The sequence below is a fragment of the Trachurus japonicus genome, chromosome 17 (assembly GCF_045865225.1).
Source record: "Trachurus japonicus isolate A0001 chromosome 17, Traja_1.0".
NCBI lineage: Eukaryota > Metazoa > Chordata > Actinopteri > Carangiformes > Carangidae > Trachurus > Trachurus japonicus.
In genome coordinates this window covers 34,443,307-34,457,777 of record NC_140923.1, presented here as the reverse complement: position 1 = coordinate 34,457,777, position 14,471 = coordinate 34,443,307, and the positions used below count along the sequence as shown (strand labels likewise).

Below are 14,471 nucleotides of genomic sequence, written 5' to 3'. Positions count from 1 at the left end.
CTTTTCTATGAAAGTAACATTATAGTAACATTATGTAAATAGTTAAAGTAATAGCTATATACGGACAAAATTTCACATAGTTGTGAATATTTTTGTGTGTGTGCAGATGACTGGATCGCCCATCTACAGCAGGTCGACTGACCCAATATGGCCGCCTGTGAGTTATGTCTGCGCACAGTTGCTGGTTTGGACGCGAATACGTGCAGCGGCGTCATCTTTGTTGGACGACACTTTTAGATAGCGAGCGCGAGCAAAGCAGCAAGCAAGCTAGCTAGCTAGCTCACAAGTTGTTTTGAAAAATATGGCAACTTCGAAGAAGGGGAAGAAAGTTGTGAATCAAGAAGAGCTGCGGCGCTTGATGAGAGAAAAACAAAGACAAAGCACTGACAAGAAGCGCGTGGAGTCTCCTTTTGCCAAATACAACAGTCTCGGGCACCTCAGCTGTGTGTGTTGCGGTGTACAGGTGAAGTCCGAGCTGCTGTGGCCGGCTCACGTCCTCGGAAAACAGCATAAAGAGAAGGTTGCAGAGCTGAAGGGAGGAAAGAGTCAGCCGGCAGCGACCCCACAGAGCCAACCTGTGAAGAGGAAAGCAGCGGACAGCGAGGACGTGAACGGGAAAAAGGCGAAACCAACCCCGGGTGCAGGCCAGTCTTCGACGTCAGGGCTGCCCGGAGATTTCTTCCAGAAACCAAAGGAAAAAGAGGCAGTTTCTTCTCCCAAGTCTGCAGGTTTGAGTCTGTTTTTTTTTGTTTTTGAATATGTTTATTCAAATTTTCAAGAAATAAGACAGAACATAACAAAAACAAACAAACAAACATAACATACATTTGGCTCACATACCAACTCAGATTAAAATTTGTACAGGCGAGAGATTCTGTAGTCATCCCATAAAATAAGTTAAGGACGAAAGATAAGGTATACACTGCCGTGCGTGCATAATACATTCACATGTTCATGTTCAGAGAGTTACACAGAAATAAACAAAAAAATTGAATGGTATGTCATCTGCCACGCAGAGCATTTTCAGTTATGATACAAACCCTCTTGCAAAAATGGTAGAGATATTCAAACCAAGGTATGACAAAAAGGGTTCCCATGTTTTACAGGTTTGAGTCTGTTGGCTGGAGTCTATGACGACGACGATGATGAAGCAGATGCTGGAGAGGGAGGTCAGATGGATACCACAAAACCTCCTGAAGCTCCGGGACTGCCATCAGATTTTTTTGACAGCTCCATCCCAGCAACCCCCGCCGCCATCTCCCACTCTGGGTCCATCCTCAAAGCAGACGGGCAGGAGAAAAGCACAGAGAAGAAGGAAAACACAGCGGAGGCGCTGCCGGAGGGTTTCTTCGACGATCCGGTTCGAGATGCCAAAGTGCGCAACGTTGACGCACCAAAAGACCAAATGGACAAGGAATGGGAAGAGTTTCAAAAGGAGATACGACAGGTGAACACGAAATCAGAGGCCATCGTGGCCGAGGACGACGAGGAGGGTCGCCTTGAACGCCAGATCGACGAAATCGATGAACAAATCGAGTGTTACAAGAGGGTTGAGCTGCTGAGGGACAAGAGGGACGTAGTGAAACAGAAACCTCTGTCCAGGAAGGAGGAACTCATGGAGACTGATGGAAACATTGAGGAGGAAGAGGACGAAGAGGAGCTGCTGGGGCTCTTGTCCCGGGACTGGAGGGCTAAAGGGGCACTGGCTTAAATAAATGTGAGAAATAATGTCCAGAAAGTTGTGAGAGGTATTTTTGTACAAGTCAGAAACGTGTAAATACATTTGTCCAAAGCTCCTCGTTGCTTCTTCTTTTTGTATATTGCAGACTGGATTAAATGTGAAGTGATGTGCAACATTCTAGTAAAAGATGTGTTACCACCACAAGACGAGGCTTCTTCTCACTTTTATCTCAAATCACCAGCCAGACCATAAATCAAACCTTTTTAACAGTGTGTTTATTCAATGGTGCTCACACAAAAAACACATTCATAAAATCTCTCATGTACAGTAGCAGCATGGACCAAAAATTCTAAGTCATGATGGCCAAAGCTACTTTTACATTTTGAGCTCAACTAACAATTGTCCTGCAAAAACAAGTCCTCAACTATGTTAAGTTTATAAATTATTTGTTCATGTTACATTATAAGCAACATGCAAAGCACAACAGAATTATTTTAAAATGTACATTGTTGAGATTAAGACCGTAAAGCAAACTCAACCCCCTTCGCAAGATAATTGGTGGAGAATACTTTTACACCATTTTTTACAGAGTACAACAATGTTTTGAGTATGACAAACTTATTATGTAAATACAGCATTATTAGGTCCATGAAACAGAATAAAATGAAATCAAGTAAAGAGTGATGATCAGTGCTTCTTACACTACCTGTTACAGTTTGCAAGTTTTCTGTCTACTGCAATTCTAATCAAGAGATATCTATGTCATTTTGTTATTGCTACATATGCCTCACGAGTTACCACTGCAAAACTCTTGCCGGTCAAATCAAAGTGTTCATAGCCCTTCAAATCTTGTAGAACTGAAAACACCAGAAAAAATCTACAGATCAAAACAGACATACAGATGGACTAAACACATATTCTGATCGCAACTAACTGAGGAAATATGAGAAAACACAACGACATAAGAAGGAATCAGAAACTTTAGATTAATCTTAGAAAAGAGCATACAAAAATCTTTATTCTTATGCTCAACCGTGTGTTTCAGATAAGTTAGGAAATCGTCTAAAAACAAAACCAAGGTCTCACAAAAGTCTGTTTCTAGTAGTCATTTGTAAACATTCTTAAAATTCTATCCGGTGTTCTATAAATAAGGTTCAGGTGAGTTGTACCAGGTTTTTGTGTTGGGTGGGGACGTCTACAACAGTCTGATATTTACAGCCTCCATGGAAGCTAAACGCACAAAAAAATGTTATATCAATGAAACAACAAACAAGGTTAAAAAGAACAAAACTACAGGTGCAGGAAAACAGCAAGTTTGAGAACTGAGAGCGGAAAACAGGGATTTCAAAAATAATTCACAACACTTCTTTTTGTGATTTATCTTCATAAACCAAGGGATTTGCTAAAATAAGAGCTGAATATTCTGCATACAGGTCTACTGATTACTGCTCAAATTTAAGATAATGCTTCGTGGCTGATGAATTGAAATGGACTGAGGAGAAGGGGGGGGGAGTGGAAGGGGTGGGGGCATGCCAGCGCCACTGTTCCACAATCAGTATGATAAATATTCAGTTCACAAAAGTGCAGCAATTACAGAAGAGGGCCGGGAACTCCAAATCCCCCTTCCCAAGACCTCACTGGGTTTCAATACTGTTCGCTGCCATCAGTGATGATGTGCTCACAAACCTACAGCAGCACCCAGCTCCATCAGGGAGTATCTCTGGTCCCCGTCATTGTCAAAGCACACCAAGACACGAGCACTGGGAGTTGATGCTCCAAATATTTTCCTCAGGTCTTGGTAAGTTAATCCAAGTGAGTTATGTCCAATGCCTGCCTGCTGGAAGAGATCCTCCAAGTCTGTTGGAGAAAAAAGGGTTATTTTTATTCAGAGAGAAGTAAAAGCAGGTTTGTTCATGATCTTTAAAAACAAACAAAAAGCATATTTTCTCTGTGTTAGATAAAAAAGTTTGCTGTAACTCTTGCATTTGTGCAGTTAATATTAGGCCAAAGCCAGGAGTCAGTTTGTGAAGTTTAGCACAAAGACTTGGAACGGGGGGAAAGAGCTATCCTTTGCTACCAGTGGGGGGATATGTGTTAGACCAGTGGTTCCCAAAACCTTTTTTTTTTTTACACATCAAGGACCCCTAAATTGACACAAATTAGACCAGGGACCCCAATTGGACAAATTTTCGAAGCAAACACCAGAAATACACAAATATTTACTGAAGAACGTTAGTTTTTTGTACATTCGAATAAGGGCCAATGGCGTGAATTTTTGGAAATATTGTAGAGAAATTTCTGTAAAAAGTGGTAAGATTTCCCCCCCAAAAAAGTTAAAAGTTTTCTGGAAAAAAGTGGTAAAATTTCAAGAAAAAGTTTGAGAACCACTGTGTTAGACTATTTGTAGCAGTAACTTTCTGAAGTTTGCTCGTCCACAGCGACTTCTTATGTTATAGCTTTAAATTTACCATTACATACATCAGACTCTGGTAGAAAGCATAGTATTGTGTTTCTCAAAATGCTGTTGCACTATATCTGTACTTGATACTGAGATATACTACTTGGGAGTAGCAGTGTGCACCTTTCAGAGAGCTGACGCCGGGCAGGGACACTCTCTCTGGACATCTCGTCTTAGCATTTCTCTTGGCGCGGTTTGGAGTTAGGAAGCGTGGATGCCTGCTTGCGTGTGGCTCTGTCACTGGCGTGGATATCTCTGTAAGGATAAAATATGATAAGAAAAAATACAAAAATGCAACATGGGGAAAATTAAGTGACAGCTTTCTTTATCCAACACTGTACCCTGCACATCTCCAGGCATTCCTTTGGTTGTTGTAGCTTCTTTCACCACCTCGGTTGCAGGAGTTTCAGGCGTGACTGCCAGCTGAGCTGCTGTGTCTTTGTTTATCTGCAAAACAGGTGAAGGAGGAAATGTAAAATTGATTTTTATTCTCTGGGCTCAACACAATGCCACAAAAGCAGCAAAAAAAAATGCAGAAAGTGATTGAGAATTCACATGACTCACGCTTTGTTTTGACCTGTCCTCTAATGACACCACTCTCTGACGAAGCTCTGCCACCGTGGAGAGGAGGATGTGGATCTGCTCAGCAGTCCATGTATGGTGCTGCTCCTCTGTCTTGTTAGCCTCACTGACTGCTTTCCTCAGGTCTGTTACGTCCTATGACGATAAAAAAAATAATATTGTTTCTACTGATTTCTACTTTATAAGACAAGTGCAATTATGAAAAAGGTGTCCTGGAAGATAAGGCTGCTAGACAGCAAACTGTGAACCAAATTATTCATTTTCACTTTATTAAGTTGTTGTGTGCCTCAAAATCCTAAGACATAAAACTACAGAGATCTCGGCTTGCGAGCAATATATGATTGACATCCCTAAACCATTGAGGTCAACATATAAAAAATAAATACAAGTGTACAATTATTTGGTCTCCCTCTTTTTTCCCCATTCTATTTTGTGTATTAAAAATTAAGAGAAGAAAACAGTCTGCAGTTGTCTCACATATTTGACCTAGTTTTACTCAGAACGCTAAAGCGTCTAAGCTCCCAAAATAGATTGGCACTTGTTTCATGTATTATGAATGAAAACCCAAATGCATGGATCCAAGAAATGACAGGACCTTCTTAACCCAGTGACTCTTTCAATGTAAGCCTAACAGGAACTGCAAAACCCATGCATGCTTGCCGGGGCAAACAGATAAACAAATTAATCTGGCAGTTCACTGCTGCTTCTGATTTGGATCCATGCTACTGTTAAGCAGATAATTTGACATGTCATCAGCAGAGTCATCTTGGTCATATGTAAGTGGATTAACCTCAATTCCGACAAAGACAAATATGCAAAGAAACCTCAATATGTGAGAGCCGAGACATAGTCAATTACACACTGGTATGTCAAGTTATTCAGCTAATTCACTTAAGCACAGGTTACTGTGTTTGCTGTACGGCTCTCTGCTCCGTACATTCATATATTAATGATAGAATGAGGAGAAAAGCAGCTTCGAGCAATATCTGCAGAGAACATGGGGAAGTAAATAAAAAAAGACAAGCTGTTGAACAACATAAGTGAATTCCAACTTTGACTCATAAAAAATCCATCAGCTTTGCTCATGTGAAATACAAGAGCTTCAGCCCTGTATTACTTACAAATGCACATAGCTCGTTTTCTTCTGTGATGTTTGTCAGATAGACGAAACGCTGTATCGACATTCCAGCAGTTTAACGTACAGCTTGACAATTCGTTTTGAAAGGTTAAGGCTATTTTCATCACCTTCCTCCCACTCAGGGCAGAAAACATTTATCATTGCTTGGACTTAGAATTGGAAATACTCGAAAAAGCCAATTCATTCAGACTAAGAGAATTGAACAAATAAAAGCTGAAGAAAGATGCATACACAATAATCTCAAAGTAAGCAGCAAGATGTGCATTCATAACTACTGAGGGTAGCACAAATCTGAACCAATTTTTGATAAAATTGGCAAAATAAAAAATTGATTAATGTGCATTTCAACATACAGTAGAACCATTATTAGGAGAATATTAGGAGCATGTACATAAACACCTGATGACCTTATTCCCAGCCAGTGCGTTTAAATCACTGTAGAGTGCACGACAAGTTGACATAAGATTGTATTTTGACATATGATTTATAGTCGGAGTCAGTTAGCTCATTGTTTGTTGCATTATTACTTTTTTGTTGCAGAGCATAAAGACTTTAAAGATTTAAATCCAGTTCATGTTATCAGGCTGTCTCAGTTATACAGTGTTAAACTACATAAAATGTCAAAGGCTTGAATTTACCACTGTCTCCTTCAAGTCGTTATCTTTTTTCTGAGTTTCAAAAGCAGCCTGCATCGTCTTCACATCGTGCTGGACACTTGTTAGTGTGCTGCCAATTGTAGCGACGCTCTGGAAAGGAAAAATATTTTGTGAGGTCAGGTGTGAAAATCAGCACTTAAAAAAAAAAATCGGAACCAAATTATCATTTATTTCTGTTTGGCTTTGCCTCTACCTTCTGAAGTTCTTCAACTGTTGTAGGAAGGCTGATTAGATCAGCAGCGGATTTCAAGTTGGTCTTTAGATGGTTTACGGCAGAGTCTAGCGAGATGATCTGCAAGAGTAACATGACACAAACCATTCAGTTACAGCTACAAGGCATTATTACAAAACTATACTGCGCCTAATTTTTCTCTTTTTTTCTACCCAAGTTTGTAGAATAAAAATATCCAGTGTTCTACTCCAGTGTTTACAAACTTAAAATCTGTGTAAAACTCCTTGCTAAAAATATATGCGTAAATTGAAACCGGTGTGTAGTGTGTCACTGTGTCGCATACCATCAGTTGCTGTGTTACCAGCACTGACTCTCATGTCAGGTTAAAAATAATGTTGCAGCTCTGAAACAGTGAGTGGCAGAGTAACAGGAAGTGTGGGTAAAACTTTGCAAATCAATATAAAAAGAGAACTGGCATTTACAACCAGTTATAATTTATATTCTTTGTATTACTTCTGTACGGTATTGAGTATTCAACAAGAACTCCCTGCAGCAAAGGGCATGCTATCATGAACTGAGTTGAATTAGTCTACCTTGTATGACCAACATTGTGAGCCTTAATAATCTACCACAGTTTAATGGAGAGTTGTTTTGTGAATTGTCTACTGGAGTACTATAATAAATCAAATGATGGTTGGGGATGGTTCAATCCAAAGATTTTTAACCCATATAGGAGCCTGACCACTGCAGAGAGATGTTATACAAAAATGAAAGCAATAATATCACATCATTGGTGAGTTAGTAGTATACAGCTGATACAGCTTTTCTTAAAATGCATTAGTATTAGATCTGTATTTATTATCTGCTGACATCAGTATCAGTAAGAAAAAATTGTGTTAGAACGTGTCTAGTTTGTTGTGACCGCTAGTTTGATTGTAACATTTTGAATGCTAACTAACCTTTCTGTTAATTTCTGTTAGGTTAAACCAGAGTTTGTTCAACCCCTTGTCCCCGTTCTCGATGTCGTCAAGCTTCCTCTCCTTGTTTTTCAGGTCCTCACTTAGCTTCGGGATTTCACTTGACGACACCTTCTGGCTGGAATCCACTGGAACAAAAACATTACTATGTGTTAACAGTTAATGTTAAAAACACGGGAATGCATGACTGTGTATCTTGGATGTGACAGGCTAATGTGTCCAAAGGCCAGTGAGCCTTTTATGAGCATCACAAGGTAACAAGTGGTGTGTGATAATAAGCCTTACTGCTGTGCAGCTTTTCTTTCAGGGAGTCAAGATCCTCTTTCAGAGCAATCTGCATCCATATGAGTCCAGCACAGGCCATGACACAGGCTGCTAGTATGATGAACAGAAACAAGGGATAGCACACATTGCAGCACTGCGTGTAGCTTCTTCTGTGAAAAGAGGAAACATGGTAACTTTAGACATTACAGCCTAGCAGTCTCTTTCATTATTAATGAAGGGGATATTTTGAGAAAACTGCCTGCGATGCCATGGGAATTATGAAGATTAGTGATAAATAATGGAGTTTAAAAATATGGGCTGTTACACACTGTATTCATCATGTCATACTTGCGCTGAATGTGGAGTAGATTACCGTATTTCCTCTAATAGTAGCCGGTATCTATTTAATAGCCGGGTCTGTTATAATGGCCGGGGGCGTGGTTTACACGAACAAATAAAGGCCGGCCCCAAATACAGGCCGGGTCAATGGGAAAAAAACAAACAAACAGAAAAAACCTGAATTTCAGTCACTGTGGATGCACTGGTCTCAGGCGGCCAAACACGGATGCAGTAACCCACAAGTGCCAGCAGATGGCAGTAGCTAGATCTGAAGTGCCACATGAACCCACGCTTCAAGGAAACAGTCACTGACAACTCGACCGAAGAGAGCTTTAGCAGCATGGCGTGTCACTACCCGATTTGCGACGCTACCCGATCTGTGACAAAACTGGTCTGCGCATGCGCAGACCGGCCGCCATCTTGGACAGCTGCCTACGGCAACTCCACTTGGACTCCAGGTATTAGCCTAATCCTGTCCAGCTGATCGCTGCTGTTGCGGTACCTGCTACAGTAATGTGTAAAAAAATATAATTAATTGTAGGCAGAATGAAAACTGAGCACGGTAACTGTCAAATTTGAGCACCAGCATGAAACAGAGGAAGAAATAATAGCCTCTCTCAAATATAAGCCGGTCTCCAATACAGGCCGGTTCCCCTGGGCAGCTAAAGTAAATAAAGGCCTCGGCCTCTATTAGAGGAAATACGGTAATTCTAATTTGGCTGATTTTCAGCTTCACAAAAAAAAAAAGCATGACAATCATTTTAGCATGCAGGATGTGTCTTCTGTTTCACTCTGCTGTGTACACAAGTGGAGCAGGCAGAAAGATCAAGTGATCTGTAAATATTTATGCTTTTCTTTTAACCTCTGCACAAGGACTGCAAGACATTGTGGGCAATGTGCTCCAAGGCAGACAAAAAAAATGTAACAGCTTTTGTGTGCTGAAAAAACGAAATTCAAGATTTACAAGTTTTAACATATTTGTACAAAACAGATTGAAATAGTATGTGCTCTGGATCCAGGGTGCTGGCAACATGGAAGTAAATTAAAATTACAATAAAATTAACAACTCAGCTGCTGTGAAATTAAGTGGCTTAAAATGAATACTGATATGCTGATTCAGTCTGTCTACTGACAGTCTACTGATTGTTTTCATTGTGATTAATCATCTGATTATTGTTTTCATTCAAGTATTTGTTATGTGTAAAAACAAAACAAAAACAGAAAGTAGCAAAATCCCAATTAAAATGTCCCCGACCCCACATTTTCAGAGCCTTATTTCATCCAACTTTCAGTACAAATCACAATACGTAGCCTATGTAAACATATTAAGCTATTAAGCCCTAGCATTTCCAAAGCTAGAATGAATAATCAATCGACTATCACATTAGTTGTCGATTATGTTTGGGCAATTGTTAGGAGCCGGTCCCTAAATGGTTTCATTTAAAGGTAATTAATGGCGACGAGACAGAGCAAAATGTATTGTAATTTATATGTAATCCCACAACAAAATGTTATTTAAACGATGACTCACTTCCCAAAGTTTCCTCCGCCGCTCAGGTTGTTGAACTCGTCGTCGTCCGAGCTCGAGTCGGACTCAGAGTCCGGCGGCTCTGTCCGGAGCAGCCGGTGCCCCGACCCCTTTTTGGTCTTCTTTCTCTTACTGTCCCCGAGTCCAATCAAGGCGTTCAGCTCCTTCCTTTTCTTCATCTTCTTTTGCGGGGTCAGCGAACCCGCCGAGCCCGATTTAAACCCGACTAAATCCAATGTTTTGTCCAGTTTGGTGGATGGTATCGTTTGTGCAGCTGCTAAGCTAACTCAACGTTCACCTGCTAGTAGCTTGAATTTCAACCACGCAACGGCGCTAGCGGATACAAACACATCGGACTGAGCCGATTACTCGCCCTTTTTTCATCAATACACAAAAATGTTTAGCTGCACGTTGGCGTTACATTACTTCCACCAAAACTGTTGTCTAAAACAACTTTTTTTTTTTTTTTTTACAACTAGCTGCCGGGTTCTCACATAGGTAAGCTAACTCGGCTAGCATCTGACAGGTTGCTAACAGCAGCTAACAGTGGCTGGTTGACGTTACCGTGCCCTCATCGTCTCAGCGGGGTTCAGAGTGAACTGCCCCGATGTCGCTAGGAAACACGACAATCGACCTTCAAAACGGGTATTTAAAAAGCTTTTTATAATTTCTGACAGACTTTAAATATCCGGTACTGTGTTTTCCAACAACCCGTACTGCTGTGCTGCCTGTGTTGTTTGGGCAGGGCGACGTCAGAGTAACCTCGCAGCTGATTGGTGCATTGAGCGGCTACAACTTCCTCTGCTTCTGTTGTGACGGTGAACGACACAGACCGCAGCAGCACCACCCTCCTCCCCGACCCGATAACCATGGACGGATTATAGGAAAATGCCCCCCTTGGGCACAGGCAAGTGAAGAGCCCCCTTCCAAGTGTGGCTGTGTCCTTTCACGGTCGTTTTGAGTCTCTTTGTGGTCATTTTGTTTGTCCCTCCAGTTGTTCTGCGTCTCTCTGTGGTCGTTTTGTGTCCCTATATGTCTCTTTGTTGCCATTTGCATCTTCAGTTTTGCCTCTTTGTGGCTATTTTGCATATCTCTGTAGTCATTTTTTATTTGTGGTTAAAGCACCTCTGATTGTTTTGTGTTGCTTTGTGTCACTTTCTCTCTTAAACTTATGTCATTTTGTATTTGTGTTTTTTTTGTGTCCTTGTGGTCATTTTGCATTTCTGTGTAGGCTTGTTGTGGTCATTTTGCATGCATTTTTGTGCTTGTTTGCATCCTGTGTTTTGTGTCTCTTTGTGGTTGTTTTGCATTTCTGAAGCAAAAGACAAGGAGAAGGACTGAAGTTACAATATAACTAAAACCGACTAGAGATCTGACAAACTTTTCTTGAGCAACGAAACCCCTCAGTTTTGGCTGACGCGCGTCTAGCTGTAAATTCAAAAAATACCTTGATTATGGGCGAAGCTCCTTGAGCAGTTAAGACACGCACAGTCACTCTCCAACAGCAAGCTCGGAAAGTTGGAAGAAACCATGGAAACACAAAATGTTTGTAGTACTGCTGAACAATGTTTAATAAAGTTAGAAAAGTTTGGCTCGTGTCTATGCTCGTGGCTAGCAAGAAGCTAACGCTACACGAACACACACACACACACACACACCGTACTACCCTTGTTCTTCGTGTATAATCATTTATGTGTGTGTGTGTCTGTGTTAGTGTTGCTGTCTGTGTTACTGTTAGCTCCGTGTTAGCACTAGCCCAACATTAGCAGCGCTTAGCAAACACCGCTCTCCGACGATAATATAATACATCCATACTCTGACCACGAGCCAATTTTGCCTAACATTTTGTGTCTCCATGGTTTCCTCCAACTTTCCGAGCTTCAACCAATCACGATTTGTGACATGCGTGACGTCATAGAGTGCAGGACCCCGAACCGATCTGGCAGCCCGAGCCAATCTGGTACCTACACCGCAACTGATCCGCATCCAGCTAGCCGGCGCTGTGGCGGCGAGGCGGTGGTTCGTGACCGTTCGTGACGAAAGCTACTTCCAAAAACGTCATCGGCCTCCATCTTAGCCAATAGCAAAATTCAAATGTAATAGCCGGGTTTCAACCTTTCAACCCATAGAGGGCAGCCACTCTTACATTTTTACAACAAAATACACCAAATTTAAATATTTTGACTAAAATGTCAAAAGTTGGACCAGAATCAATCAACAACACCACTTAATACCCAAATATATAATATATTTCTTTTCAGCAGAAAAATGTGGTTTGGGGGTTTAGTTACTCTTTAAGTATTTCTGCTATGTTGTATTTCTACTCCAAGTCAAAGGTAAATACCTTTAGATTTAACATACAAAATGTATATTGTTGTATTACTATACTTTTACTTGAGCAAAGGACCGGAACATTTCAGAATCTTTCACTGGTGCTTTACAACTCATTGTCAGTCCCTTTATGTCCTCAGATTTCCACTATTTGGGCTCTTAATGCACCCATGGGTTAGAGACCCATGGGTGGGTTTAGGTAGTGCTTCTGAAAGCATATTAATCATGGCACAGATTTACAGGTGAAAAGAAAAGCAAATCATTGTTGATACATCTTTCCACTGTATTCTTTTTACAAATATTTCTGTTCAAATTAACGACTTTGAGGAAAGAAAAATAGTTTAATTTAATTTCATACTAGGCAGTGGAGGACAGGTTATTGTTCTGTACATCACTTAGATCACTCTGGGCTATTTGTGCAAGAGCTGCAACAAATAATAATTTTCCTTATCAATCAATCAGTCAGTCTGATTATTTGTCAGTCCATAGTAATAATGGCTCGAGTGTTTGCTCAAACCCAATTCCTGGACTTCATATCGCTTGTTCGTACAAAACAAAATGGTTTAGCAGCAAACCCCTAGCATTAGCTGCTGGAACCTGCAAATGTTTGGGATGTTCAATGCTGTTGCCAACCATTAGTCGCAGACTTTCATTTTCACATTTGTGTATTGTTATATCTACAGCTTGGGTCTCAGACCAATGTCAATTTTTAGCCAATATGTTGTGGTGTTTACATATTCTCATGAATGCACATTCTATAAAACAGGAATTACATGTTTTGTTTCAATTCACCTCCTCCAGCAGGGGTCTGCTAGAAATCCAGCTGACCTGGGGCGCTATTGGGCTGCCCCAGCAAGACACATAGGCTGAGTAGAAGTGGGGTCGCTGCAGACTGGCCTTTAGCTCTTTTTCATTGAATAAGGACTCCCACTGGTCTGCTCATGGCTTTGAAAATATGCTCCTTTATGTGCCTGTACCCCCCTCATACTACCACAGTACAATACTAATAATAATGACACTGAATGAAAATCGCCACACTGGGCCAATTTACAAACACAGAAAGGAATTGAGATGCTCCTCAGCGCCTCAGTGTGAGTTTGGTTATTGAGTTGCAAGAGATGAGGCCAACTGCTGATGCTTTATTATCCCGAGAAAAGAATTTCTCAAGGCAATGCTTGTCAGTTCACAATAAAAGCATGACGCCACCCACACAAATACAAAACTAATATTATCACAGCTTACCCAGACTTATTTGTCTGCAATGTTATTTAAGGGATGAACAGGGAAGCATTTAATGTATTGTATTGAATGTATTGGCTCTGAATCCACCTGTGTCATGTATAGCAGAGAGAAATTCAATCATTGGCTCTTCTCCACTAGGAACACCTGGTGAGGGGACAAGCATCACGCTGAGGGCCTAGGCAGACCCCCGCCAGCATGAAGCTGCAAATCAAAGGATCAGAGGTGTTTCATCTCTTTGCTGGAGTCTCAGTTTTTCATCCGGGGTTAAGACTGAAAGGATGACACTTCAACTTATGGCTCCTCGCATCTACAGCCACGAGGTAGGGAGCATCAGACATTAGAAGCCCATGACTCTGATTACTACAAAACACTTGTTTTTGCACTTTGTTCACAGCGGGGTTACTCATATTCTCACCAGGAGTGATTCTGCAACTGTCGGGCAGGGAGCTGCCTGGGTGCTGACAGCGAATGTAAATAGTGTTGGCATGATAGGAAATACTGAATAGAATTGACTGCTAATTGAAGGCTTTCATCTAACATGGCAGACTGTGTGAATACAGATTATCATCAGTTGGAAGCAGGGGTGCTGGTAGAATACCAATTTCTCTCGCCAGGCGATTTTTACCGTTTATTTGGAATCTTTCAGCCATGATGTTGGATGACTCAGCTAGCAGGCAAAATTACATTACAAAATATAGGTTTTCCCATCTAACACATGAAGTAGACATCCACGTGGTATGTAGCTGTCATACTTGAACTTATGAACGTCATCACTGACAGCTGCTGTCTGATGCTTTATCAGGAAACAAACACAATTCACAGGGAAGCACAAAGCTTTGTTTTCCATTCGTTCTGCTCTTTTATTGTGTGTTATCAAAGTCCTGGAAAATCAATCTTCTCGGTCCGCGTCATACTGTGAGAAATGGGAGTCCAACGTGAACACACAACTTTCTGCTAAAGTTTCGGTTTCTCTGCAAGTGGTCTTATAATCCTTTAAATAATTATTTCAAGCAAAACTGCCAAACAATTGTTGGTTCCAGATTCTCTGATGTAAAGTTTTGTTGCTTTTGCTTGTCTTACATCAGAGTGAAGTGATATTCTGT

At 41.0% G+C, this 14,471-nt stretch overlaps 3 protein-coding genes across 7 annotated transcripts in view; 2 read left to right on the top strand and 1 right to left on the bottom strand.

Annotated features, from left to right (window-relative positions):
- Nucleotides 1-215: 215 nt before the first annotated feature.
- Nucleotides 216-2,362, top strand: znf830 (zinc finger protein 830). The gene is made up of 2 exons (XM_085805552.1): nt 216-728; nt 1,107-2,362. Exons 1-2 carry the CDS (start codon nt 302-304, stop codon nt 1,709-1,711), a joined length of 1,032 nt encoding a protein of 343 aa, XP_085661678.1. The 5' UTR covers nt 216-301; the 3' UTR covers nt 1,712-2,362.
- Nucleotides 2,363-2,667: 305 nt separating this feature from the next.
- Nucleotides 2,668-10,554, bottom strand: efcab14 (EF-hand calcium binding domain 14). 2 transcript variants are annotated; one of them, XM_085805548.1, is made up of 9 exons: nt 9,799-10,554; nt 7,950-8,098; nt 7,647-7,792; nt 6,709-6,807; nt 6,498-6,605; nt 4,704-4,856; nt 4,481-4,586; nt 4,263-4,394; nt 2,668-3,538 (listed from the first exon to the last, which is right to left on the bottom strand). In XM_085805548.1, the coding sequence occupies exons 1-9, from the start codon at nt 9,972-9,974 to the stop codon at nt 3,360-3,362; spliced, it is 1,248 nt and encodes a 415-aa protein (XP_085661674.1). In that variant the 5' UTR covers nt 9,975-10,554; the 3' UTR covers nt 2,668-3,359. The 2 variants fall into 2 exon arrangements, with proteins under 2 accessions (XP_085661674.1, XP_085661675.1); XM_085805549.1 differs by having other exon boundaries at nt 7,950-8,095.
- A 20-nt stretch (nt 10,555-10,574) lies between these two features.
- The window catches only part of adgrl2b.1 (adhesion G protein-coupled receptor L2b, tandem duplicate 1), a 128,663-nt gene continuing 124,766 nt past the window's right edge, over nt 10,575-14,471 (top strand). For all 4 annotated transcript variants that reach the window (XM_085805544.1, XM_085805539.1, XM_085805542.1 and 1 more), the window contains exons 1-2: nt 10,575-10,706; nt 13,507-13,688. The gene's annotated coding sequence lies outside the window, so the exon portion shown is untranslated. The remainder of the gene's footprint in view (nt 10,707-13,506; nt 13,689-14,471) is intronic.

What these genes read in the sequence shown, in the direction of transcription:
- znf830 (XM_085805552.1), top strand. Translation starts at nt 302, where the DNA reads ATGGCAACTTCGAAGAAGGGGAAGAAAGTTGTGAATCAAGAAGAGCTG. An exon ending in TTCTTCTCCCAAGTCTGCAG is followed by an intron (nt 729 to 1,106) that starts GTTTGAGTCTGT and finishes CATGTTTTACAG; the next exon opens with GTTTGAGTCTGTTGGCTGGA.
- efcab14 (XM_085805548.1), bottom strand. Translation starts at nt 9,974, where the DNA reads ATGAAGAAAAGGAAGGAGCTGAACGCCTTGATTGGACTCGGGGACAGT. An exon ending in TAACAGAAATTAACAGAAAG is followed by an intron (nt 6,808 to 7,646) that starts GTTAGTTAGCAT and finishes TTACTCTTGCAG; the next exon opens with ATCATCTCGCTAGACTCTGC. An exon ending in AATGCCTGGAGATGTGCAGG is followed by an intron (nt 4,395 to 4,480) that starts GTACAGTGTTGG and finishes TTATCCTTACAG; the next exon opens with AGATATCCACGCCAGTGACA.